Below are 27,502 nucleotides of genomic sequence, written 5' to 3' on the forward strand. Positions count from 1 at the left end.
GGGTTCATGGATTTGTAGCATTAGGATGCATGTAGGTGCATTTGGAGTTTACGAAGGGGTAGCGTTAAGGGGTGGTGAGGAATGTTTTAGGGTTCGGGAAAGGATAGCATGAAAGCATAGCGTAGGGTTTTAAGGGTTCAGGCATGGGAAGTGTAAGCGAGTACTAAGCGGTTATTAGGATATAGTTTGAGAAATTAAAAAATGCATGCAATAAAAAACACCTTTTAAAATTCAAGATTTTGGGAACTTTCATATGTAATTATAAGACCTCACATTATTAACTCGACAATTTCAACTCGACTTTAAAATGTATAAGACATAATAAAAGTCAAGTTTATTACAAGCAAATATGTGACCTTTGGTTAATTGACTTGGTTAGGTGTGACTCTGCAAAATCCTATGAGAGTCCCCTAAAAGATGTATTCCTTCACACTCTGGGAAAGGGTGTTATTCAGGGGGGTTGGTATTAAAGGGGCACACAGGTGCTGGTTGCGCATGAGCTCTCTCTATTCAGGGTTGTCTGACATTGGTCGTCCCATGTGCCCCAATATAAAATAATATCCTTGTACAGCCATTATAATGGGCACTTTAACATTGAAATTGCACAGCACACAAATACAGGTTGTTAGCAGAATGTTAATTGTTGCGTTTGTCTGCAGGTGTCCCTGGTCCCATGAGGGGGGGGCCTTGAATTTCATCTGTGACTTGGAACTTGTACAGATATCTGTACATCTGAATCATCTCACTGAGCTGGTTCAGCAGGATAAGATGGAGAAAGATGCCGGACGATCCTAGGTGAACATAGGGGATAAAGGGAGAGGAATTGCACACAACCTGTACGAATGAAAAGAGTCGACATTGCACCCAGCATTGGGGAAACCTTTTGGTCCTCACTTAGGAAATGACACTTGTTTACTGTACACAGCAGCGCAAAGCAATGGGGGTCCCAGCAAACCCTCTGTAAGGAAGAATGGGGCTGTCCTCCTGATGGGAAGCAGGGTCCCACTGCACCGACAATGGCCGTGTGGCAGGGGCGTAGTAAAGGTACCAGCCATTTAAGGGAGGTCCTGAACATCCCCACAATGTTTGCCTTCTGACTGCACCAACCTTGCGTGGGGGCTTTCAGGGTCCCCATCAAGTGTCTAACTCTGAGCAAGAGGATGAACCATTATCTGATGTTTCATATTGTGCTCTCTTCTGCGCATGTGGTATTACATTAATAGGATGTTACTGATACTACATTCAGAATGGATGCAAACACCAATTCTGCCCCCAGTGAATATCTCACTCCCAAGTTGGTACCTCTGCATTTGGACTCTGTGCTTATGTGGGACGAGTGTGGCCTAAGGTTGCCATGAAGTTGCGTAGTTGCACCCATAAATCGGGCTAAGGTAGAAGTCAATACATCAGACACAATTGTGAAGGGCAGGGCAGCTTTTGTGTGGCTGAAACAAGTGTTTAAATTGGATATCTAAACCATGCATTTTCAGTGGACTGGGAAACCATTTGAGGATTAGAATGGCAGGATGTAAGGGAGCCTGGAGTTGGGTTCACTGAAAGGCCTCCCTGTGACCAAAATTTGGTGGAGGTTAACATCTACTATTAAAAAGTGGTAGAGATGATTTGCAGATGATTCATGTTGGCGGGTCCCTGATGCTACTAGCTTGCAACCAAAAAGCATTGCAATAAGCAGAGTTGCTGGTAGACCTGGATGTGCTGACTTATTGTTTACCTGTGTATATCTGGTTGCCATGGGTTCATGCTATAGCCTGTCAATGCGGTTGTCCTCCGCTTCTAAGATTCTCTTATGTTTGGGTTGCAGGTATGGTGAACCGAGAAGTCCTGGATCAGGTAGAGCGTGGTTACCGGATGCCTTGCCCACCTGACTGCCCAGAATCCCTGCACGATCTTATGTGCCAGTGCTGGAGGAAGGACCCAGAGGAGAGGCACACTTTTGAGTATCTGCAGGCTTTCCTGGAGGACTATTTCACAGCAACAGAGCCGCAATACCAGCCCGGGGAGAACCTTTAGACCTCAGAGACTGGTACCAAGACTCGTATTTTTTGTATCTCATGTTGGCCGGTACATTTCAAGAACCCTTCTCAGGTCACGGTGCGTTGGCTCCTCCGTGACAAGCAGCACTTCTTTGCTCCAAATAATGTGGGTGCTCCATACATTCATTTATTCACCATATATTCCTTTTAATATTTCATTTTTTTTCTATTTGCACAAGACATTGGACCTAAACAAAGAGAGGAAAAGACAATTCCTAGTTTAAAGTTCATTTTTGCTTACCTGAACACATGGGTCTATCATTGCTGGTTCCAGAGGACATTATATTGGTCAATCAACTGCATTAAAAAAGAAGGGGTCTCCTGTGGTCTCCTGTGGTGGTTAACTGGTAACGAGGGCATGACCCTTCTGTGGAAAAATTCCAGCACGTGGAAGAAAACTTTGATTGGAGCATCTTGGATGTGTGCCGAATGTGCTCCGGTGCTATGTCAGTGGTACGATGAGAAGGCACGCTACTCGCAGGCTGTACAGATGTATGACTACCCAAAAGCCCCGAATAGTAACGTTCCTGTCCTGCGGGCCATTGGGTCTCACTAGGGTCTTTGTGATGGGTGTAATGAGGTACATGATATGGAAGTAGAGTGATTTTCTCTCTAATTTCCACTCACAGTAGAGGCATTTCCTCTGCAGACCCATTTCTTTTTAATAATGCCTTCTGGTGAGTCTTGTGACTGATGAAACATTCCATCAAGGTATTCGTGTCTGGAGGTGGGGGGCATGTAACAATATGGGGAACAGATGTAATTATGGAATAAGACATGCAGTGTCAGGGACACCTCTGACCCAGTCCACATTGTCTGGTTGGTAATGGTTTGGTTCATGGAAAAAGATATTTGGTACAAAATGACAGGAAATATATGATCACATGCCATAAGGGGTACTGTTGATATTGTCTAAGTGTGAATAATAAGCTCATGTCTTAATTAGTCTTCCGTTATATCTGATCCCACATCTCTTGGCTCCAACCTCCAAGACCCTTTGGAGGATAGTGGATATACAAGATCTAGGTTCCGAAAGACACTTCAACGTCCTTTCACATTAGGATTTCTGTGGGTTTCCCACTATTGTTGTACTGCGCCCTGCAGAGGCAGGGAATCCAGCTGCTCACTTTACAGGTTCTGGGTGTGTAAATAAGTATATTTGTTCTCTGAAACAGTTGATTTTGAATTCTTAAACCTGTGAACTTTGGGTTTTGATCCATAGACCAGATACTAGAGAGAGGCGAGATAGATTTTCCCCCACACGCTCCTTCAAGTAATTGAAGTGGTATGAGGGATCATCTTTGTGGGTTATAAGCAACTTCACTTGTTTCCTCCATTTGCTAGTGAAACTACTTGGTGCCAAGTCAAATGGTATGTTAGTGAGTTCGACTCGGACCAGGATAGACAAATTCTTTTCAAGCCACATCTACCTCTAGCTACGGTTTGAACCAGCAGCTTGGAGTACCCAGTGGCAAACAACTGTGTATAGTTTACTTCATGAATGTTTTGGTGCCTTCATTCCCTGCCACTTATCACTGCCCTATGCAAAGACCTGGGACTTACAGCTGCCACCCTGCCGGCCATTCCCTGCTGTCGGTGGTATGCTAAAATGGCCCTTCTTCTAGAGCTGTACACCATCTCCCCCCTGGGACTTCAAGCCTTGGGCGCCCAAGGAACTGCTAGAGTATGGCCGGCTGCTCAACCGGCAAGGTTGATATTATTCCAAGAATTGCCTGCTCAACCACCAAGGTTGATATAGTTTCATATATGGCCTGCTCAACCACCAAGGTGGACAACACATCATCTCTGCCATCAAAGAAGTGGGAGTCGCATGACCAGGTTGGTGCTGCCTAATAAATGAGGAAGTGAAGTGTACAGCAATGGCATTCCTTCAGTTAAAGAGAGGAAGGCAGGAGACTGAGATAGTTTAAAGTGAAATGTGCAAAAATTGTATACAAGTTCCTACGATTTTTTTTAAAACCATTCTCACATGACCATTTTGTGAAGTTTCTTTGGGTGGTAGGGGTGGGTTTTTTGGTACAGAGTGCACATCTGTGAGGATGAAGGTTTCTTGTCCGGAAACGCTGCTCCTAAAAGGGGCTTGCATCAGTGGCCACTAGTGACTGGGTCCAACAAGCTGGTGAGGTCTTTTAGGGCAGCAGAGTGGTGATCACTTCACTTAGTGAGACTTTTGAACTGGAAATGGTTTGATCCCACTATCCAGCAAGTACATTTGCAAGCAATATTATCCTTTTCTGCCATCACATGCACTAGAATGGGAGCGAGGAAGATGAAGGCAATGGTAAAGATATCTGCTGGTATGTCCAGATGGAAATAGTGAACTTCTGGCTTCCGGAAAATACACCTAGATGGCTTAAGAAAGGCTCGGAGCAGAGTGGAGGTAGGAAGGTATATGCAATAAAAAAAAAACTCACGAAAAGGCGATCAAGTTGCTACTTTTAACGTTAAGTTTAAAAACCTATGTCTTTTTACATCCACATATGCTTAAATGAGCATGAGTGCCAATGTGTGTACAAACATTCCCGGGTACTGGCTTCGCAATGAATATCCTCTCTCTGAATAGAAAGATAAGTTGCTAGTCTTCCGTAATGAATGAGGTATCTGCTGACGTAGGGGAAGCAGGTTTTATATAAAGTTTCTACTGCGTGACTCTCTTAGTCATGATAGTTCTGGTGTCACTGAAGCAAATGCTGTGAGGAACAAGCTCTTTATACTACCGATCATCCAGGCCCAACCTGTTATTTTTTCGTTTGTTTTTATTAATCTATCGACAAAGGAGAACGTTTTTAGTGTTGCAACGTGTCGATGGTAAACCATACTTTTTAGTTGTGACATTGTAACAATAATTGGTGGACAACAAATGTGCTACAATGCCTGTCTTCCGTGGAAAGCCTGGTGGTTGTAGCGGAGGTACAAATATGGTCTTTGTTCCGGAACTGTGGTTGTGGCGCCTGCCAGCAGCAGGGAAGCTCGTTGTGGCATCAGTCTTCCATGGCTGCCCAAGTGTTGGGGGGGATTACCTGAATTCTTACATTGGAAATCCATCTCTTCTGGTTTCTGCTCTCGTGCTGAACCTCCCCATGAGTCAAGCAAGTGCTGCTGGTTTTCTTATCAGGGATTTCCAGGGTATGATACCTTGTAGCTTTTTGGGTGGGTTACTAAGACTTGCATGCCTGCAATGCCTCAGTACCTCTCGCTTTTTCTTCCTCTTTTTTTTTTTTTTGCTGTTAGGTGTGTGTTTCTGTCTACGTGCTTTTGAGTGTGGTGCTCACACATTAAGTTTTTAGTTGCTGCACTCTCGGATCTTTGTTTTTGTACTTCATGATAAGACTTTTATGAACCCTACTGAGGTCTTTTCTTGGTGAACTTCCCAAGGTTTAGAGCAGACCGCATCAGACTGAACAATTTTAAAATCTGTCAACAATGCTAGTGCAAAACTTTGTGTTATTTAGTGCAACATGTTGGTTGCATGGACTCCTAAAGCATCTGTGTTTGTCTTCTCTGGTACCCTTCAAAGAGCTTAATGGCACATTGCATTTGTGTCCCTTCCAGTGCAGCCACGTGGTGAGCGTCGATTCCTTCTACGGGTGAGGTCTTATCGGTGACTTACCGGTTTACTTGTACTGAATAATCCTTCAGATCGGAATAAAACATGTAAGTTCTCAATCTGCAGAGCATCTTAAAATTGAAATAGTCCAATGTCTGCATCCACCAAACTCTCTGAGCTCTGTGAGTGGCAGGTGACTCCTATCTAGAAAGAGATTTTTCCACCCATCCCAGCTCCTCCCAGGCTGTGGCAAATATATATATATGGTACATGCACAGCACTGGAGATTTGTCGATTGATTGCCTTCCATTAGCACCATCAACAATGTGGGGTTGTAGTGTTTTTGGTGCCTTCTTGTTGTTCTATGACTATTTACTAAAAATGTATCCGAGATAATCTGTTTGCTCTGAATTCACAGAGCATTTAGCGACTGGTAACAGTATCTTACCTCTGAACCTTGCTCTCGAAATTTTCCAGATGCCAAGAGAGGAAAGATATTCTAAGCCAAGCAAGGGCTCAATGACCATCCATGATCTAGGGTTGGAAACACTCTCTGGTAGTCTGGGATCAATCCGCGCCAGTGGCTCAGAGAGGAAAACTACTCTAAGTCTAGCAAGAGCATGATGGAACCTGTGGCTCAGAGTTGAAAGACTCTCTCTCCCTAACATGGAATAGCTTTGAAGTGTGTACAAAGTGTCTATTACTAGGGTAGATGTGCTTTAGACAATAGAGGTGAAAATCTCCCTAACCAATTGCCATTCGGGTGATATCTAGTTGATGATGAACCCTTTGTCCATTGTCCTGCCTTAGGAGCAAAGGCACTTACAGTATGAACAGAACCGACATTTGTGCACACAATTTTACAAGCAAGTTTGTCTAATAAGCAGAGAAAAAATACATAATTTCAGGTGCTTTAGGAGGTATTTATAGCTAGTTCTGATATTATAACTCACAAAGAGATTACCATGTACGACAAAGTATTGCATCAAGGCATGATCATAGGGAATGAAAGCGATAACAGGCATTTTCACAGACAAGTGTATGCTCCATTGGGCGAGGTACAGATGCCTAATGTAGGTGCCCTATGATGCAGGTGCAGTTCCATGCAAGGGAAAAAGCACATGGGTGCACATTGAGCCACCACAAGCCATAGATCTTTGTAGCAAGCGTCTGTTTGGTACGGTTGTTTTCTCTTCTCCTTTCCTGCTGCTGGAAACAGTGCAATGATGTATAAGGGTTTGTAGAAAGAGTGACCTGCCCTGACAGCCAGGTGGCTTAAGAATCAAACAGCTCATCTTTCAAATAAATGCCGCAGGTATCATTTTGTTTACGTCGTGAGCGATAGTTAACCCTGCGAACATGGTACTTGGGTCTTCCTCTGTCAATTTTTGCTGCTGTAGTCCTAGTGTCCACATTGCTTCATTCAACGTTCCCATTAAAGGAGGTCTCTGAATGGGGAAATTGGCTTCAACTGAATACAAGCATCCTGTTGGTATACCTCTCCCAGCTTGGAGCTCACGGACTCGGTCCATGCGTTCCCCGCAGAGTCAGAACTCTGCAAGGAATGCAGTGTGCATTTACATTTTCTAGTTGGGTCTTACTTTCTTTTTAATGTAGCATGCAGCTCAATTCCTCCAGCTTTCTATTTTCACGCAAGTTTAATGCTTGCAATGTGTGGAAGCGGTGTCTTTCCTATTGCTGAAAGGGAACAGGTAGGCTCTGGTGGCCTCCTGCATATTGTGCCAATAAACCCTTTGCATACTTTCTACCTGTACATATGAATATTTTTAAGTACATACAACTGTGGGGAACTGAATTTGTTTTGTCTTAACCTGTTTAAGGACTGCAGAGAGGAGAATAGGCCATCATGGCCTGGTGTACATATGATTTGTAAAAACTGTTAAAGTATTTACCCTACCAACTTTTTTATAGGCCGGGAGGAGTCTGGCGGTAACGAAACACTGGTTTTGCTGCTTTGTATGACTAATGTATATGCTGTAGCAATAATTAAAGGATATTAATAATGCTTATACATTTCTTTGTTGATGTTGTAATTTTTTTGTCCACTTGTAACTATTTGCTGCTTTTGGTTTCAGTTCTTTCTTTGTTTTTCAGGTTATGTTAAAGAATCTCTGTAAGAAATTATATAATTATTTAGAGTGGGTGACTACCCACTTCAAGGAACTATTGCAACCCTTGTAAGAGTACACCCTCAAATCCACAAAATGAACTTGAGCTCATCGCCCTGCTAGCTATTGCACATAGACCAGCTTAATTAAGGACAATGGGTGAAGGATTGTTCCAGTATCAAGACAGTAACAGTCAAGAGGCAAAATAATAACAATTCCAAACCAAATTAGAAAAATAGAGTAAAATGTAATAAACAAAATGTTGCCAGATATGTGAGAATGGTAGGTTTTGGATTATCAAAAACAAAATGCCCATCTCGTTGATAACTTTAGCTTGACCTTTTTTATCACACTTAATGATTACGATTGCAGCGCCACATGTAGAAATGTTTTTGGGTGGTTCTGGAACCACATCTGTATACAAATCTGCATATTTGGATGGTGAAAGACCTCTGTATTGTTTGATGGCAAGGACACCATCAGCAGTATAACAAGATCCAGACCACTCTTTGGGTAGCAAGGTGCAGGAACCACTTACACACTCGAAAAATGCGTCCTGTGCTACTTCAGGTAAACCTTACTCTGGAAGAGAGTTTAGAATGAACGTTCAGGTCAGTTTTAGCTGGTAGGGATACCCATTTATGATGCTGCCACTTCCAATTTCACAAATGCAACGATGGGCAGTGTGACCAAGATGAATTGCAGCTGGCACAAGCTGTTCGTCCTACAGGGGTAACTCTGGGCTTGCGGCTAGGAACTGCGAGGTGACACTATCCCATCCGGGGACGATATGCCCATGTGCAAGCTGTTCGCAGCATTTTTCTTGCCTGCCATACAAGATCTGGACTATGAAGTCTCCTCCATTAGAATCAAATGGCAAATTGATAGATATCCAGTACAAGGAATATTGCTATTCTGTTAATGTCGCTCATAAAAATGTATAAGCAGAGGGAGTGTTTGTTCCTGATGTAAGCAGTTAAGATAGCAGTTGGTTATGCAGCAGGTGCAGAGCCTTCTTGTTGATCCAGAACAGGAGAAGGGGTGACCTGCCTCACATGTCCAGTGTCTTTCGGTTTGGAGGGCTGGTCGCAGTACAATTTGTGAATCCAGGCAGCCCGTCTTACACACTTCCTTTTTTTGTGAGCAGGTCTTGAAAAAGGGCATCAGGAACAGGGTTGTAGCAGTAACGTCTGATGGAATCATGTATTGACTCGGTCACCAGGCTGCAGTTCATGGCAATCTATGGTCAGGCATGTGGGCAGTGCAGCTTCTGTCTGAGAAGTGAATCTGTTGAGACCGCAAGGTAGTATTTTGTAACATTGCAGAGTCAAATAATCATTTGGTTGCCAATCAAGGTGAGGAGGGTTGGTCACCCCAATCAATGGCTCGTGATGACTCAGTTTATTTTGTAAGTATTAATGGCTCAAATTGAACAGAGTGCCAGGGTAAAGCTTTGGTCCACTTCAGCTGCATTTCAAAACAATCTTAGCTATTTTGTGTTTGAGTGAAATTAAACCTTTCAACTTTCCGAGAAGACCAAGTGTTCAGTACAATGAAAGTCTTGCTTGATTTATAGAGGTTTACACAGTCTCTTAACAGATGACACAAAATAGGTCCCTTTGTCACTCCCTAGCTGAAGGGGATATATGGAACCGTGGTATAAAATCCCTTAACACTTTTTTTTGCTACAGTAATTGCAATGGCCTGGGCACATGGATAACCTTCAATTCTGGAAAACACATAGTCGAAATGAAAGCAAGTAAGAGGCCAAACCAGTGGATGTTCACTGCATGGATCATTCTGTCTTTGCTTTTGTGGACAACGCAATGAAACTGGAAGGGAGCAGCAATTTAGGGGCACTCACTCTCCTTTGCGTTACGCCACACTCCATTTGTGTTCCTTTTACAGTCCTATTTTAACCAGGTATTCTTGTCAACAGCAGTTGCACATTCTTGTAATGTGACAACCTCTTAAAAGATGACAGAAAGGATTCATAAAGCTTCTTCAGAATTGAGAGGCAAGGTGGCCCTTTTGGCTTCTTGATCAGAGAGGGTTTTTCTTTAGCTAGCCCTCCCCGCCATATCAATTTTAGACCGCAAGTGGCGTGTCAAGTAAACCTTTAAAATAAAATCCCTTTTTGGTAGGGACCCCGGCTGAAATAAGGAATCCCCACTGCACCCAGAGAAGCCCAAAGTTGTGGGTAACACCAAAAGCAATTAATTCAACAACCTGAGCAGAAATAATGTTAGATAAAGCACAAATCTCAATGTCCTGCAGGATGCACTCAGTGTATCCATCAACCTGGGAGTATTTGTTATCTCCAACATCCTAAAATACAAGGTCACAGTTGAGCAGATGTGCATCTGTAACATCAAAACAAGACTTGATTTGGTGGGTAGACACTAGAACGCAATTGTGAGGCTCCACGTTAAGAGTGGTGGGGAAAAAGAAAAGCAGGGTTCAAGACAGGACATCTTACGGGTGTTATGTGAGCTGTGGACAACAACAGAATTCCATATTTTGATTAAGAAAGGTGTTGCGTTTTCATCGTCAATAACTGTGTGAGCACAGCAACAGTGAGAAACGAGCCAAGCACTATATTTTCATATGCCTCAGTGAGATGGACAGCAGCGACTACTGTGCGAAGGCAGCCCTATGCCTACAGTATCAAGAGCAATGATAATAGATTCATTTTCTTCTTGTCACTGTGGTTCTGATCCGGAATCCTTAATTCAGTACAATGTGAAAGGCTTTGAATAATCATGTAAACTTAATGCAAGTAGGAAAGCTTTGAGATGCAAATGCTTGCTGTGCCTCGTTGGACCAAGGCAAATGTTGAGGGGAGTCTTTCTGCAAAAGATCTTGCAATTGTCTGATAGTAGTGCCGTAATGCAAAATCCACTGTCTGCAGTAGACCATCATCCCCAAAAGGGACCATACCTGTGAGATGGTAAAGAGCCGTGGTAGCTTACAGATAGCTTCAATGCAGTCTGCAGGCAGGTGCCGTTCTCCTACTGAGATGTTGTGACCTAAATATCGAACACTGGGTAAACAGAATTGTAACTTGCCTTTTAAATGAGTAAATATGAGAGTCAACTCTGCTTTGGTCCAGTGAGCTAGAAGCCACTAATAAATCAACATGCTGAACCAGTGTTAATTCTTCCAGGAAGACCAGGGTATCCAATTGTCATGTATGTAAACATCTCTGCTAATTTGGAATTCTCATGTACCGCTTTTGGCCGCCATAGGTGTGCCAGGGTATGCTCAGACGTGAGTCCCTTGCTCACTTTGCCACTGGATTCAAGCAAGCCGGGCTGAAGACGGCTGAAATGCCAGAAACCGGTCCTCGGAAGCTTGTTTCCGGTCCAGGGAAGACATGGCTTGGCAGTTCGGGCTGGACTGTTCCCATGAGGCACAGGGTCAGACTGATTTGCATATAGCCATGTCTGAACTGGGGTGGCAGAGTGGGCTAAAGAACGGTGATGGATTAAACCCAGATTTTTTGACTGGGTGTGAGTGTTTGATTCAGATGCTCCGTCCATCACCACCCCCTTTTGTACCGCTTTTGGCCGCCATAAGTGTGGCAGGGTATGCTCAGACGTGAGTCACTTGCTCACTTTGCCACTGGATTCAAGCAAGCCGGGCTGAAGACGGCTGAAATGCCAGAAACCGGTCCTCGGAAGCTTGTTTCCGGTCCAGGGAAGACATGGCTTGGCAGTTCGGGCTGGACTGTTCCCATGAGGCACAGGGTCAGACTGATTTGCATATAGCCATGTCTGAACTGGGTTGGCAGAGTGGGCTAAAGAACGGTGATGGATTAAACCCAGATCTTTTGACTGGGTGTGAGTGTTTGATTGATTCAGATGCTCCATCCATCACCACCCCCTTTTGTACCCCATGCAAGACTACAAGTCCATTACAAGAATGCGTAGCACGTCCGTGGAATCAGTCACAGGATCAATTAACAGATCTAGTATTGGTAGACAGCTGCACCCATCGCTCTCTGCAGTGGTGGAACCCACAGACTTTATCAAAAGAGCGGCCTTTCATCAACGCTATTCCACAAGTTGTGCTAACAGCAGACTTATCTCTCACCAGTTGGGGTGCACATCATCATTACACAATCCAAGGTCTCTGGGACGACACACAGAGATGCCCCCACATCAACTATCTAGAGTTTATAGCAGTGTTTCTAGCGCTGAAAGCTTTTCAGCCTCATCTCACAGGTAAAGTTGTACTAGTCCGCACAGACAACATGACAGCAATGTACTATGTACAAAAACAAAGGGGGACATACACTCTCCAACTGTCAGGCCTGTCTCAGACAATATGGAAATGGGCAATCATCACAAGATCACCTTCTGGCAGAACACCTCCCGAAAGTGAACAATCAAATTGCCGACCTCAGCAGAAGGAGACAGCAAATACATTAGTGGGAACTTCCTCCCCAAGTTTTCCTTCCATACTTTCAACAATGGGGATACACACAAATAGATCTGTTCGCCACAGTAGACAACGCACAATGCCCAAACTTCACCTCCAAGTTCCCACACCCTCTCTCCAAAGGCAATGCCCTATGGATGAATTGGTCAAGGATATTTGCCTACGCTTTTGCCTCTCCCACTCCTTCCATTTCTGGTTCGGAAACTGGCAAACATCACTCATGCTGATTTGATTGGCTCCCACATGGGCCAGTCAACCATGGTACACCACCCGGTTAAAGCTCTCATCCACATCAAAAGCTATATCTCACATCCAGTCTCCTCACTCAGAACCATGGAAAAATCAAACATCCAAATCCCAAGGAGCTCAACTTAGTGATTTGCCTCCTGAAGTCATAGAGTTTGGGAATTTAAATTTACCACCAGACTGTATGACTTTTCTGAAAGAAGAAAGAAAACCTACTACCAGAGCTTGCTATGCAGCAACATGGAAATGATTTGTTGTTTACTGCAATAACAACATTCTACCTCTAGATGCTTCTGTTCAGAACGTTGTCTGTTACCTTTTAAACCTACAGCAATGTGAGCTTGCTTACACATCTATTAGATTGCACCTTACAGTAGTAGCTGCGAATTTGCGAAACAGACATTTGTCTTTGTTCAAAGTTCCTGTCATCAAAACAGTTATGAAGGACTTAAAAAGAGTTATACCATCAACAATTGCACCAGCACCGGTGTGGAATCTTAATGTTGTACTTATAAGACTCATGGGTCGACCCTTTGAACTGCTACGCAAGTGTCCTTTACAGTTTCTCTTTTGGAAGGTTGCATTCCTCATTGCAATCACTTCATTAAGGAGAGTTGGGGAGCTACAGGCTTTAACTTTAGAAGAATCCTTCTACAGCTTGTTAAAGATAGGGTAGTTCTTTGCAGCAATGCCAAATTCCTTTTCCAAAGTGATTCCTGCTTTCCATATTAACCAATCAGTTGCGTTACCTGTGTTCTTTCCTCACTTTGATTCAGTCGCAGAACGAGCTCTTCACACACTTAATGTCAAAAGAGCTTTATTGTACTATATCGAAAGAACAAAAGATTTTCGTAAAACCAAGCAACTACTTGTTTCATTTACACAGAATTCATCTTCTGGCAGAACACCTCCCATGAGTGAACAATCAAATTTGGTATTGCTTACCTCAGCAGGATGCGGCAACAAATACATGAGTGGGAACTTCATCTCCAAGTTCTCCTTCCATACTTTCAAGAAATGGGGATTCCCACAGATAGATCGGTTTGCCACAGTAGACAACTCAAAATGCCCAAACTTCGCCCCCAGGTTCCCCCACCCTCTATCCAAAGGCAATGCCCTGTGGATGCATTGGTCTGGTATATTTGCCTATGCTTTTCTGCCTCTCCCTCCATTTCAGGTTCGGAAGCTCAAGCAAACGTCCCTCACACTGATTTTAGTGGTTCCCATATGGGCCCGTTAACCGTGGTTCACCACACTCTTGAAACTATCAGTGGTTCAAAGTACATCAAAAGCTGCTTCTCAATTCCACACTTCTCACTCAGAACCATAGAGAAATCAGACACCCAAACCCCAAGGAGCTCAATCTAGCAATTTGGCTCCTGAAGTCATAGAGTTTGGATACTTAAATTTGCCACCAGATTCTATGACTATTCTTAAGGAGCAAGAAAGCCTTCCACCAGAGCATGTTAAGCAGCAAAATGGAAAAGATTTGTTCTATATTGTAACAACAATATTGATCCTGCTAGATGCCTCTTTCTAAAATATTATTGGTTACCTTTTGCCTCTACAACGTGCTGGTCTAGCCTCCACATCCATTCGATTGCACCTTGATGCAGTAGCCACATATTTGTAAAACAGACAACAATAATCTTTGCTTAAAATTCCAGTAATTAAAGCCTTTTTGGAGAGCCTTAAAAGAGTAATAGCACCCAGGGTACCTCCTTCAATAGTTTTGATTCTAAACATTGTGCTTACAAAACTCATGGGTCCACTTTTTGAGCCATTACACAATTGTCCATTATAGTTTATTTCATGGAAGGTTGCTTTCCTCATTTCTATCACTTCATTAAGGAGAGTTGGTGAGCTACAAGCATTAACGTTAGAAGAACCCTTCTTTCAGCTTCATAAAGATAGAGTAGTTCTTTACACCAACCCGAACTTCCTTACAAAAGTGGTTTCTGCTTTTCATATTAACCAATCAGTTGAGTTACCTGTGTTCTTCCCTCAACCTGATTTGGTAGCAGAAAGAGCGCTTCACACACTTGATGTCAGAAGAGCGTTGTTGTACTATATTGAAAGAACAAAAGATTTTCGGAAAAAAAAAAAACTGTTGCATTTGCTACACCTCACAAAGGCAATCTTATCTCTAAATCTAGTATTTCAAGATGGATTGTTTAAATGCATTCAAACTTGCTATGCAAAAGCAAAAATAAATGTATTTATACCTCCTTGAGTACATTCCACTCGCAGAATAGGAGCATCTATGGCATTTTCAGGTAACACTCCTATAGCTGACATTTGTAAGGCAGCAACATGGTCCACACCTTGCACATTTACCAAGCACTATTGTGTGGATGTGTTAGAATGCCAACAAGCGGTCATGTATTTCTATAGTACCCATGCAGGACCTGTGCGTTTGGATAACATAGACTGTGGGATTTGTGGCAGACTGGTTCTGTACACCCCCACCGAGAAAAGTTAGCCTATTTGCATTTAAGCTAGCTCACAGTGCCACTAGTGTCTCCTCTTATCACGGAGAGATTAGTATCTGGCAACCTTAGAACAAGACAACCCTGATCCCTCAAGATCGTGGCACAATGTACTACTTTTCGCTCAGTCACACATGCTCATTTTAGTTGATCTCAGAGATACTCAGAATAAACAGTCTGGGCATTTCAATAAGGGTTTATTGAACAGTTGTTATTCTCGTGTAAAATATATGAGCTGCAACAACCATTAGACAGTGGCAGAGATATATGATTAGCAGTACTGTGAATATAAAAGGATAGTACAGTTCTACCATCTTGCAATTAGCATGAAAAAATACATGAATATAAAATGCATGATAAAAGTGCACGTACTCCTACGATGCCTATCTAAATGTACCCAAGTATACCTAGCATGTGAGTAGGTTAAAAGCCAAGAATCCCTCTAGGATTTAGTCGAAACCCATTACCTGAAGTGTGAGAATGCAGGAGCCCTTTTTGATCTTGAGTTGGACACCCAGCGAGGGATGTTCCCTACCATTGTCAGCTGGAGTGTCTGCATGCAGGAGCCTCAGCGTCTCTGGTCAGTGTGTTGGCCTGAAAGTCTCGGTTCCCTCTAACACTACCAAGAGGTGCTGTACTTAAACCGAAAGTATTTAAGGTTTCTTTGTCCCTTGTTACTTGCATTAGCCATTGTTGGGTTTGAGGATGACGTAAGGGATGAACCGTCTATGTCAGGGGTCTCCAAACCGGTCCTGGAGGGCCAGATCCATGCCAGATTTTTTGGATATCCCCATTGAGATACATGTAGTTATTTTAAAAATCTGGCATGGATCCGGCCCTGCAGGACCGGTTTGGAGACCCCTGGACTATGTAGATATGGGGAGGGAGGTGGTGTAGCCCCAGCCTATTTTCCAAGAACCCTTATGAATATTCATGCAAACTGTGACAGTTTAAAGATGAAGTCATAGTAACACCATTGTTCAGGAAAACCCTCCTTCTGCGCCCAGGACTAGAACTAGGTAAAGGTTCAATCCTAAAAGGCTCGTTACGGTGTAGGGGAGGTGATGTAGGTTAAAGGGTATGATGTTACCTGGGCCTATGTTAGGGTACTTATTTGAAACATAACACCCACTCCTCTTCCGAACAGTCAACAATGATAAAAATGCTAGTGACCCATTTTCTTTACTAGACAGTAGTGCATAAAACATTTATCAATGAGCTTCGTAAAATAACATTTGAAAATCATTTTAAAAATAGCTTAAAAGAAAGAGTATACAAAAAGTTTTTCGACAAAGTTTTGTATAAATTATCCCTTAAGCCACAGTACTAATTGAGTTTATTTATATAAGTTGAATTTCTACAACCGTCTAAATGCCATACTTTACAGTGAGAAAGTGTCAATTTTTAGGAAATGTTCCAAATTTAGTTACGTTTAGAAGAAAGGAAACTCTTAATTCTTTCCCAGCACGTGTTGAGCCAATTACAGATTAAATATCTTGGCTGGGAGACGCAACATCATTGCTGCTTGCTGCTGCAGGGGACGGTTCTTGTAACACCTCGCAGAGTACATCAATGGATCACAAATGATATTCAGTACAGCCAACAACTGTTGTAGAGGCAGCCGGCGCAGTTGTCGATACCTGGGAGCGAGTGGTGCTAGTGGTGGAGCTAAAGCTCACTCCAGTTGTAAAAGGCACCTGTGGATTCTCAAGGAATGCGGTCGTTAGTATAGGAATACGCTGGGGACATTGCCAAGCATGAGACCTCAAGTGTTCCAGCCTGGTATTCAAGTCCACAGGCGTGTCCGTTGCAAGTGTCAGACAGAAGTCCAACAAGCCTTCATCACTGCAAAACAGGCATCGAAGAACAGGTAAGATGCAGTCCATCCAGACTGGTCTGAACAATAGGAACCCAGAGGCGCTCAGTTCCTGTAGGCGAGGTGTGCCTAGATGCTGTACCATGCGTTCACGGTATTTCTGCTCCAGGAGCGCTTTTGCCATCTCTTTGGTGATTGGGCCTTCCATTGCGTAGCAGGTAGATGACAATCCGGATTCCCACTATTCACAGCAGGATCAGAGGTAGACTCCCAAAAATGCTTCCAAATACGAGTGTATAAAGCTTGGAATAACTCCGAGGATTATCCGAAAGGTGCTAAGAAATCCTGACCCTATGATCTTAAATAGGTGTACAATACCACTCGTATCAGACATATTAAAGATATGACCTACCATTTCTGCAAAATGAATGGGGCAGTTTGTATGTACAAGTGCCTGTATCTCAGTCGAGGTCCTTATGATTTGAAGATCAATGGTCTCTCGAGCGGAAGTTAACGGTACGGTTTGCAGTAAAAGCGTGGCTTTCAGTCTGCTCAAAGTATCAAATTGTATAAAAAAAACATTCATCGAATGCCATAAAGGCGCCTCCCTGACTGTACATGTCAGGGGGGAAATATTTGCATACAGCAAGTAGCCCTGGCGTTCACAGTGACCCGATCGGCAATGCCCGAAGCATACCACAGCAACCTTGATCGTTCAGCATCAAGTAACTCCCATTTGAGAGCAGCTCTAACACTCACTAAAACACAGCAGCTGGAGTCCCTTTCATGTGGCAGGACAAGTTTGCTACTGACCCATTACAAGTCCCGTGCAATGAAATGTCCTGGCACATGAGAGAACCGCTCATAGCGTTCTTGCAGTTTGTACCACTTAGAAACACTTCCCGATCCCCACTCCGGCACCAAAATATATATGGTAAATCCCAGAATTCCTTAATGTAATTCTTACCCATTTTTCCATATTTGCATGCCTGCCTCTGTTCAAGGCAATATTGAAATGGAAAAGTAGTGACCGGTAGAGTTATGTGGTCATGGATAAGCTATTCACTAGACAGAGCTCCTGCTACTGTAAATGGTAGTTGGTCCAGTTTTTCAATACGCAGCATTGTATTTTTAGCTCCCCTTTGTGCCATTTCAACCTGTTTATCTGTTAGCTTTTATTCAGAAAACAGAGACGTACTGTTTATAAAACGCCAAGACCCAAAGAAGGCACGCAATGATTTCAGCGTCCAGCTCAATAACATGATAGAAAGTAATTGAGATTGCCTGTGTTGTAATATGGCAAATCTTGTTCTAGGATGTCTATCGCAGAAGACACAATGTTACTTAAAGAATATATCCTGGAGGACAAAGTTGTTAACCCATTGTCTACCACAGCTAACGATTTTTCTAAGTTAATACAGTCTATTTCCTGTATCCTCTCTGCAGCCTCTTATGGGATATGTTCCAGATTTCATTATAGGCAGCGTAAATGGCTGCATATATGAAATGTTTCCGACGTGTCTTTCTGGGCCCTAATAAAAAATCCCTAAGATCCATATCTTAGGTATTAAGGTTAAGTGTTGTTTCACTTTCGGGCGTGGCATGGCTGCCGACAAAGATGGCCACGCAGCACTAAAGCTTTGTCAGCCTCCCTCAGCTCAAAAGCCACATCCCCATAAGCATTGCTGTGATCGGCTCCTGCACAAAATGCGCTGACTGCGGATTCTATGGAGCGCCTTTTGAGCCCGCCAGCCCGAGAAATGGAGCTCCTGCTTCCGTGAAATACTTGTGCGACCGATTGGGGCGGAGCGATGAGAGGCCTTGAACGCTTTGGCCTGCTGCGCAGCCTGTTCGCTGCTACACTGAGTCCCAGGCCGGCTCTGGAGCTTGGTTGGACATCCCTACCAGCGGTGAGTGCTCCGGGTGCAGGTCTCCCCAGAAACCCTCCCCCCTGTGCCGTCAATCCTACCTTGAGCCTGCATGCCCCCTGAGGCGTGCGGGGACAGGGCCCACATGCGAGCCTGGGAGGCGTCCGCTAGGCCGCTTGCAGGTGCGCCAGAGGCGGAGTGGTGGTAGTTTCTCTGTTGTTCACTGCGCGTGGTAGCCCCTGCATCACATCTGGCGATATCTACTCCCCTGGCACGAGACCCGCAGGGATCCGGAGCAGAAGACCCTCCCTTTTGAAAAACTTGTAGAACGGAGCCCGGAAGATGGCACCGTCATGGCGGAGGGCGCGGACCGCGTCAATAAATCCTCTGTCCCATTCACCTCCATCTTGCAGGAGATGAGAGCGGGCTTCAGGGCGCTAGATGGTCCGTTTGATGCCCTGGACAAGAATCTGGCAAGCCTGGGTGCTAAAATCCAAGTGCCCGACAGGTGCCTGGACGTGGTGGAGGTGCTCATTTTGGACATAGAGGATGGTACTGCACAGTCCCTAAAGAGGTTGAAGCGCGTTGAGCACATCCTCAAAGATGTGGCGATCAAGAACAAGGACCTTGATGCGCGCAGCAACATCCATATCCTAGGAGTTCCTTAGTCCTCTGTCTTGACCTCTTTGTTGAGACACTGTTGACTGACGTACTTGGGAAAGACTCCTTTATTCCTGGATTTGTGGTGGAATGCCCTCACCGCACACTGGGTCCCCGCCCCAACCCTGGCTGCCCTCCACGACCAATTATCACCCGCATCATGAACTTTTGGGACCGCGATACTCCACTGCGACTTGCCAGAGAGCACGGATACAACTCTTGGCAGGGCTCAAAGCTATCCCTCTACCCAAACTTTACTATCATGGTGCAGGAGGCCCGGCGCAAATACAATGGGGTCAAGGCCACCCTACGGAACTTGGGTCTGAAATATCGCATGTTATACCCCGCCAGACTTAGAATTGATGTCAATGGTAGACCTCGTATCTTTGATAATCCCACCGACGTCCAGGAATTCTGCCACTCATACAAACAGACCAACACACAGACTGGCGCAGTGGGTGATCGACCCTCCCCTCCACTCAGTTGGATCAGATGAAAACATGGAACCTTTCTCTGGGTCTGGGGTGGGCTGATATAAGCCTGCGGTCTCCTCATCTTCTAGCAGGACTAACTCGGGAACATGTCATTCACCACATGTGAAATGTTGCAAATAGCTGGTTGTCTGACGAGGCGTTGTCACCCCCGTGGTGTACACCTTGGGTTTGTTTTTGGTTACACGAATGTACCGTTTCAGAGTTTCCTCATTCCACTGTATAGTCAATCAGTACTTAATGTATTGTTGCCTGTTTTGGGTTTGCCTTGCTTTTCTAATAGTAAGGGTGAGGAGGATAATTGCTATGGTATTTCCATTTGTGGTCTCTTTCTCTTTCTGGTTTTTTGTTTTCTCTTTCTTTTTTCATGGTTCTTATTCAACTGTTGGAGCTTGCACCTGTCACTTATGCAACTACTGGCTCCGCTGGGTAATGTTGAGGGTCCCTCCAGCCTGTCCCTAATAAAAACGATAAAAGTAAAAGACTGCAAATTTTCAATTATCTTATGCACCACAACGTGGACATTGCTTTGCCTTCCAGCAGAAAATGCATCTACCTGAATAAGACACTGCATTTCGCTTCCAGCTGGGCGCGCACAGATACTTATCCAATTACAGTAACTATGCCAGCTATACTCATCCACAAGAGGGGTGCCCTTCCACCCTCGCTCGGTTGTAACAGACACTGAAGGCAGATATCTGTTTGTCACGGGGTCCTTAATGGGCCACAGCTCAGCTCTGGTGTGCATAGATGCCCCGAACACTGACTCCCCTGAATTTTTTCACTCTCTACATGTGCAGCTTTCTCAGATAGATCCTATTCTCTTCTTCATGGGAGGGGGGGACTTCAATTTGCTCCTGAATCCAATATTAGAAAGTACTGCTACCTCCCCTAGCACTAAACCATGTGCACGCCGTACTCTTATCGAACTCTGCGAGCACTTCTCTCTCTTAGACGTAGGGCGCAAGCACAACCCATCGCACACCGACTATACGTATTACGCAGGCCAATTAAACACATGGACTAAAATAGACTATTGGCTCATTTCCCCTGGCATCTCCACCTGGGTCCAGTCCCTGTTGACTCTTCCGAGGACTTATTCAGACCACTCCCCGGTTAAGCTGCTTCTTCGGGTTCCCCGACTAGAAGGATTTCCGCCCTTAATGATGATCCTTTCCATGCAGCAGTACGCAAAGCTATTGAAGAATACTTCGCTATCAATAGGGGCTCGGTCAACACCTGGGCTGTTCTCTGGGAGTTCTTCAAGGCATTTATCAGAGGGGTTTGCATCACCAAACATGCAGGTGTACTCAGATCTCCGTTCTACACTTTCGCGCAATTTATCCGACTTGGACATCACTTTAACACACTCCCCTGACTCCGAGACGGCATGTAAATGATTGGCCCTTCTTGCCGAGTACAGGGACACTGCAGATCGCGAGATACTTTATCTTGGCAAATATCAGACCGCGAGGCACTGCACCGAAGGCGAGCCCCTGGGCCATGTGTTGGCCTAGTAACTTTGGCCCCCATCCAGAAGGGCCTACATTAGAGCTTTGTTCCACGGACCAGATGCTCTCCGGCACCCAGGAAATTTGTGACAAATTTCTTCACTTCTTTACATCTCTATATACCTCCAGGGTGGGGAGTGACACCTCATCCCAGGAAGCTTATTTAACAGAGATTGCATAGATGCAGCAGATAGGAGGGACGTCGCACCTTCATCCCCACCGAGTCTTCTCATCTCACGAACTCGGATACGATAGGCCACTGTGCCACCCTGACTCAGGCTGAGATTCGCTGGTCTGAAGCAAAAACGGTCTACACCATATGCACACCTGTCTTGAGAAAGACCCGCCGCGACCAACAACTGGGGCGCATAAGGGTCGAAATGTCAACGCATGTCATAGGTCCAGAACCACCAGGATTCTGATAGGAGCACTAGGAATCCTTGGTTGTAAATCAACGTCTGGCCATTAAAAAACTTGTATATATTTGTATATAGGAATTTTCTTCCCACTGTATATATTTTCTCACTCATTGAGCACTTGTCACTTTAACTGCACCTCCTTTTGACGGTCTTATCATGTACTAAATGCCATCACTGAATGAAGTAAATTCAGACGAAATATGAAGGAATTTTGATATAAATTGCATGAAACAATCTCTTGATACCACAACTTTTTTTTAAAAATTATTTATTTAGTATTTGCAGGAAAAAAAGAAGAGAGGTAAGCAAAAATTATACAGGCGACAATCCGCAATATTCCCCCACACAGGGGGTGCTGTAGAATGCTCAAACAAAGGAGGCAAGGGAAGGCAGCATATTGTCATGATAAAGTGCAGGCTTCAGAGTCAATGCTTGCCGAAGAGCAGAAAGACAAACTGTCTCAAACCCCTTCTCGGTCAGCCGACCGGTAATAGTCTTGCAATGAGTGGTGGCAACCCCAAATGGGGAACAGTGCTACAGAAGGCTCAAACAGCTGTCAATCTCCATAGGCTATGCGGTGTCGCAACAGGTAATAAACCAACATAACCAACGAAGTCCCCCCCCCCACTCCCCACCCTTCCCTCCCGCCCCACCCCCCCTGGTGGTGGCGACAGCACACACATGCACTCCAAGCCCCTCAATCCAACCATCCGCTTAAATCTGGAAAAGGTGAAGAGCACGAAACGTGGAGGGGCAGACCGCAGAGGGCAGTCGTCGTGATAGAAAGCGGACCAGAGGGCCCCATCGGAACAGGACATTTTTAAAATTGCCCAGGAAGATGTCCGACATTCTCTCCATGCTCAGTAGCCGCCATAGTCTTGCGTGCCATAGTGATATAGCCGGGGCATTCGGTTTCTTCCAGGCTGCCGCTAGCGTAAGCTTGGCAGCTCCAAGGCAGAGCCATAGGATAGGTTTGTCCGCTTTAGTTTGATGTTCCAGCATCGGGTCACGGAGCCCCAACAGGACATGAGCCATCGATTCCGGAATCGGATAACCCAGGATGTCCTTGATGTGGGACAGAATCTCAGCCCAGAATGGGCGGATAGTTGGGCAGTCCCACCAAATATGGCGGAAGTCCCCCAACAGACCAAAACCCCTCCAGCACCTGTCCGAAGAGGCTGGATATATCGGATGCAGCTTGGACGGGTAGAGGTACCAATCGAACATGAGTTTTAGGTGAGCCTCTCTGAGGTCCACCGAATGGTTGTGCACCGCGATATCCCGCCAGAGACCTTTCCATTCAGTGTCAGGAACGGTTGGCCCAGAAAGACCTTCCAGTGTTCCATATAGCGGGGACGTGGAGATACCGCAGTGGCCAGCAGCAGCCCGTATAAGAAGGAAATCGTCCCCTTCATAGTTGAGGTGCGGAGAATAAAGGCCTCAAATGGTGAAAGTGGCCTCGCAGCGGCGTCTCCCACGCCCGCTGAGGTTGCCCAGTGAAGGAGCTGGTTGTGGCGGAAGCGTTCAGTGGCCGGGATCCCATAGTCACGCATGCAGTTATGAAATGTGAGAGGCGCCGTTCCGTGGAATAAATGCGTGAGGGCTCTACATCCTCCCTCTCTCCATAGTCTGAAGTGTCCCTCCCTCAAAGCCGGCGGGAATGCCGGGTTAAAGTGTATGGGTGTAAAGGGGGACGGAAACGTGGTCCAGTGGTCATCACCGCTGACCGTGTCCCACACTTTCAAGACTGTGCTAGTGGGCGTGCTGATGTAGGCATTCTTGGGCCGGTCCACCTTAGGTTTCAAGGCCAAATCCCAGATTGACCTCCCAGCCACACTCCTATCCATATGCAGCCAGTGTTTCTCTGAGAGCTGCTGGGACCATTCCACCAGTACCCGCAGCTGCGCGGCTTTATAGTACAGGTGCATGTCCGGAAGCCCCACTCCTCCCTCCTTCCGCGGCCGCCGCAGCATCGCGAAGAAGAAGCGCGCCCGACCGCCTTGCCACACAAACCTCAGCATCATGGTTTTAAGGTGCCGGAAGAAATCCAACTCCATCGGGATGGGTAGAGCCTGGAAAAGATATAGGAATTTAGGGAGGAGGACCATCTTGAGAGCATGGATCCTGCCAAGCCATGAGATGTACTTTGGTTTCCACCGATCCAGGTCCGCTCGAACCGCTGCTAGCATTGGGGGGAAGTTAGCCGAGAACAGTGAACCTATGGTAGGTGTCAGCCGAACTCCCAGGTACAACAGAGAGGCAGATGCTCACGGCAAGGGCGTGAGCAGGCGCACCCGCTCCACCTCCGCCGGAGGAAGAGTCAGGTTCAGTATGTATGATTTGTCAAAGTTGACCTTGAACCCCGCCACCGCTTCAAAATCGGAGAGCACTGTTTGAATATGAGGCAACGATTGAGCTGGATCCCCCACCGATAGCACATCATCCGCAAAGAGGGAAATTTTGTGCTGCTCACCCGTAAAGGGAAGGCCCTTAATCTGTTCCTTCTCCCGTACCGCAAGAGCCAGAGGCTCGATACTCAAGGCAAAGAGGAGAGGAGAGAGAGGACAACCCTGCCTCGTTCCTCGTGAGTGAGGGAAGCAAGCAGACCGATGCCCGTTGATCATCACCCTAGAGCTGGGGCTGCTGTAATTGGCATGGATCATTGTTATGAACTGGTGTGAAAAGCCGAAGGCGCCCAGGGTGCGGAACAAGAATCCCCAATCAACGCGGTCAAAGGCTTTTTCCGTGTCGAGCCCCACCAGTATCGCCAGGATGCGGAACCTGCTGGCCTTCTCTATCAGATGTATTACCCGCCTCAAGTTGTCATGTGTCTGTCGTCCCTTTATGAACCCGGACTGGTCCGGGTGAATGAGGGCCGGCATCAAGTCCTGGATCCTGCGCGTGATGATAGAGGAGTAAAATTTAGCATCGATGTTGAGGAGAGCTATCGGGTGATACGACGAGCATTTGGAGAGATCCTTCCCCGGTTTGGGGAGCACGGTTATCATGGCCTCGGCCATGGTTTCAGAGGTCATCCCAGTGACCGCCATTTCATTGAAGAGGGAGACTAGATAATCACACAATTCCGTCGCGAACGATTTATAAAAAAGGGCAGTGTAGCCGTCCGGGCCCGGAGCCTTGTGGAGCTTCAGGGCCTTGATTGCGTCCAACACCTCCGTTCTGGAGATGGGGGCTGTCAGCAGCTCATTCCACTCTTTAGAGACCTGCGGTATGGGGAGGCCAGCCAGGAACCCGTCTTGAGCTTCCTGATCTAGAGTGTCGCCCTCATAAAGCGCAGCATAGAAGCGGCCAAAGATATCCGCCTTGTCCGCATCCCAGTGCTGCAGGGACCCGCCGGGTCCTGGATCCCTCCAATGTATTCCCTCTCCCTCTTATCCCGGAGCTGTCGGGCCAAGTGCCGTCCCACCTTGTTCCCCTGTGAGTAGGAAACACGTCGCAGTCGCAAGAGGGTGAATTCTGCCCGATTGTTGTAGTGGGCCTTCAGTTTTCCCCGCACTGCTGTCAGAGGTCGGAGGGTCGCCCTAGACTGGTTCGATTTGTGCGCCTGCTCCAATACCGCTAGCTCCACCTCTAAGTCCTCCCGCTCCTTCCTCCTCAATTTATTGAGGTTCGCATTGAGACCCAAGCAAGTGCCCCGCAGCAAAGCCTTGCAAGCGTCCCACGTGTTGAACACTGATGTGTCCGATGCCGGGTTAAGAGCCAGGAACTCCATGATGGCCTTCCGCAGCTCCTTGCAGGAGGTATCGTCCCGGACCAGCGCAGCTGGAAAGTACCATTTCTGCCAACCGTCCCCTCCCACCGACCAGTGTAGCCCGAGAACCAGCAGGCTATGATCAGACACGGAGAGCGGAAAAACATTGGAGTCACGGACATCTCCCCTAAGGGCCTGGCTCAAAAAGATATGGTCTAAGCAAGAGTAGGAATGGTGGACGTGGGAGAAGAAGGTATAATTAAGTATGGGCGGAAAATCCGTTCCGCTCGCGGATTTTGCGGATTTTCGGTAAATTCGCAATCCACGAGATTCGCGAATTTCCCGCAAAATCCGCGAGCAGCGGATTTTATGGCTTGCTCGCACTGTTCGCGTGAGTTCGCGGCTTCCCAGTTCAACTTCGCGCCCCGCGAATAAGCGCTAAATTGCAGAAATACGATCTTAGCAAAACTGAAACTACTTACCAGGTTCAAAAGTTCAAGCTCATCATTAGTAGCCATTTCCTGTAGTGCTTCCTGAGGGGCCCCTCCAGAGTTCAGTTGCCTACTTGCAACTATTATGTGACCCTGCTCTGACCCTCAGAATAGTTACACATATGTCACAAAGGTCCTGAATTACAGCTAAGGGAGACAAGCAGGAGCCAGGCTGGAAGTTCAAATCCAGTGACACATTAATCAGCCCCTAATTCATTATTGTCAGTTGGGGCAGGGCAGGTGTTGTAACTAATTTTGCAACAATGAAAGCACTTAGCAAGTGCAAAAGATCACTAATCAGGAAGCACTAAGGAAGCAGGTGCCAGCTAAAAAAATATTCTGTGACACATTAATCAGCCCCAAATTAATTCAGGTCACTTGAGGCAGGGAAGGTGTGCTTTGCTTTGCCACAATAATGTACACTGGACAACCAGAGGGTGCTGTGATGAAACAGAGGGTGGCATGGGTGAGCCAGAGGGTGGGATGGGAAAACCAGAGAGTGGCAGTGGTGACAGAGGGTGGCAGTGATGAAGAAGAGTGTCCCAAACAGGCTGGACACGTAGAAACAACAAGTTCGCAAAACTTGCGACCCGACAGGTAAGTTCGCGTTTGCGAAATTGTACAAAAACCCTCGCGACCTGGCAGAAACCCGCGCGAACACAAAAAAAAAATCCGCACATTCGCGAGAATTCGCGGATTTTGCGGATTGCGAGTTTGCAAATCCGCAAAATTCGCGAACGCGAGATTCGCAAAATTCGCCCATGCTTAGGTATAATCTTGGGCCTGGGGGTGCAAGAAGCGCCAGCCGTCAATCAACCCCAATCCTCCCACCAGGCGCTGCGTTTCGGCGGTGAAGACACCGGCGTCCGCCCTCTGTGCTCAGGAGCTGTCCAGGTCCTTGTCCCAGACCATGTTGAAATCCCCCAATAAGAACAGATGCCCTTATACAAAGTCCCCCACCTTATCTAACAAGTCCTGAAGAAAGCTATTCTGCCTGGCATTGGGAACATATACCACTACAAAAGTGCACAATCGGCCGTACAGCAACCCCTTCACCATCAACCAGCGACCATCCTTATCACTGCACACCCCTATAGGCTGGAAATGAAGGGACGCCCGAAAGAGAAGAGCCACCCCCCTATGTTTGGTGGGAGCAGAAGACCTGTAGATGAGAGGAAAGTGTTTGTGTCAGAGCCGGAGCTCATCTCTTCGTGCCAGATGTGTCTCCTGGAGGCCCACCACATCAAGGTGATAGTCAGACAAATATTTCCAAAGTTTCTGGCGTTTCTGCGGGGAGTTGAGACCTTTCACATTCCATGTGCCAATGCTAATAGGCATGAGGAGTCAATAGGCCCCGTCGCTGTGCACTCGGTGTGGTAACCTGACCCTGCCCCCTCCCGCTCACAGGCATCCAGGTGTACCCCCGGGCCCCAGTCCCTCTCCGTAACTCCCCGACCAGAGGGGATAACACACATAACAAGCATCCATCGGTCGCCACCACCCCCCTACCCACCCCCAACCCGACCCCCAACTACTCCCCCGCTCAATCCACCCCCAAAGCCCTCCACCCCCCCAACCAGCAAACAAACAAGAGAAAAGTACTTA

General features: G+C 46.2%; 1 protein-coding gene across 3 annotated transcripts in view; it reads left to right on the forward strand.

Moving 5' to 3' along the window:
* Window positions 1-7,656, forward strand: part of SRC (SRC proto-oncogene, non-receptor tyrosine kinase) — a 257,634-nt gene extending 249,978 nt beyond the window's left edge. Inside the window, exons 13-14 of one of the 3 annotated variants that reach the window (XR_015297608.1) lie at window positions 1,823-3,803; window positions 3,843-7,656. Coding sequence is in view for 2 of the 3 variants with exons in the window: in XM_086932231.1 (XP_086788357.1) it covers window positions 1,823-2,031 (209 nt within the window). In the remaining variant the exon portion in view is untranslated. Of the gene's footprint in view, window positions 1-1,822 lie in introns of all 3 variants that reach the window. The other 2 variants (XM_086932231.1, XM_086932230.1) reach the window with 2 other exon arrangements.
* Window positions 7,657-27,502: the final 19,846 nt, after the last annotated feature.

Source organism: Lissotriton vulgaris, chromosome 7 (genome assembly GCF_964263255.1).
Source record: "Lissotriton vulgaris chromosome 7, aLisVul1.2, whole genome shotgun sequence".
In the NCBI taxonomy this organism is placed as follows: domain Eukaryota; kingdom Metazoa; phylum Chordata; class Amphibia; order Caudata; family Salamandridae; genus Lissotriton; species Lissotriton vulgaris.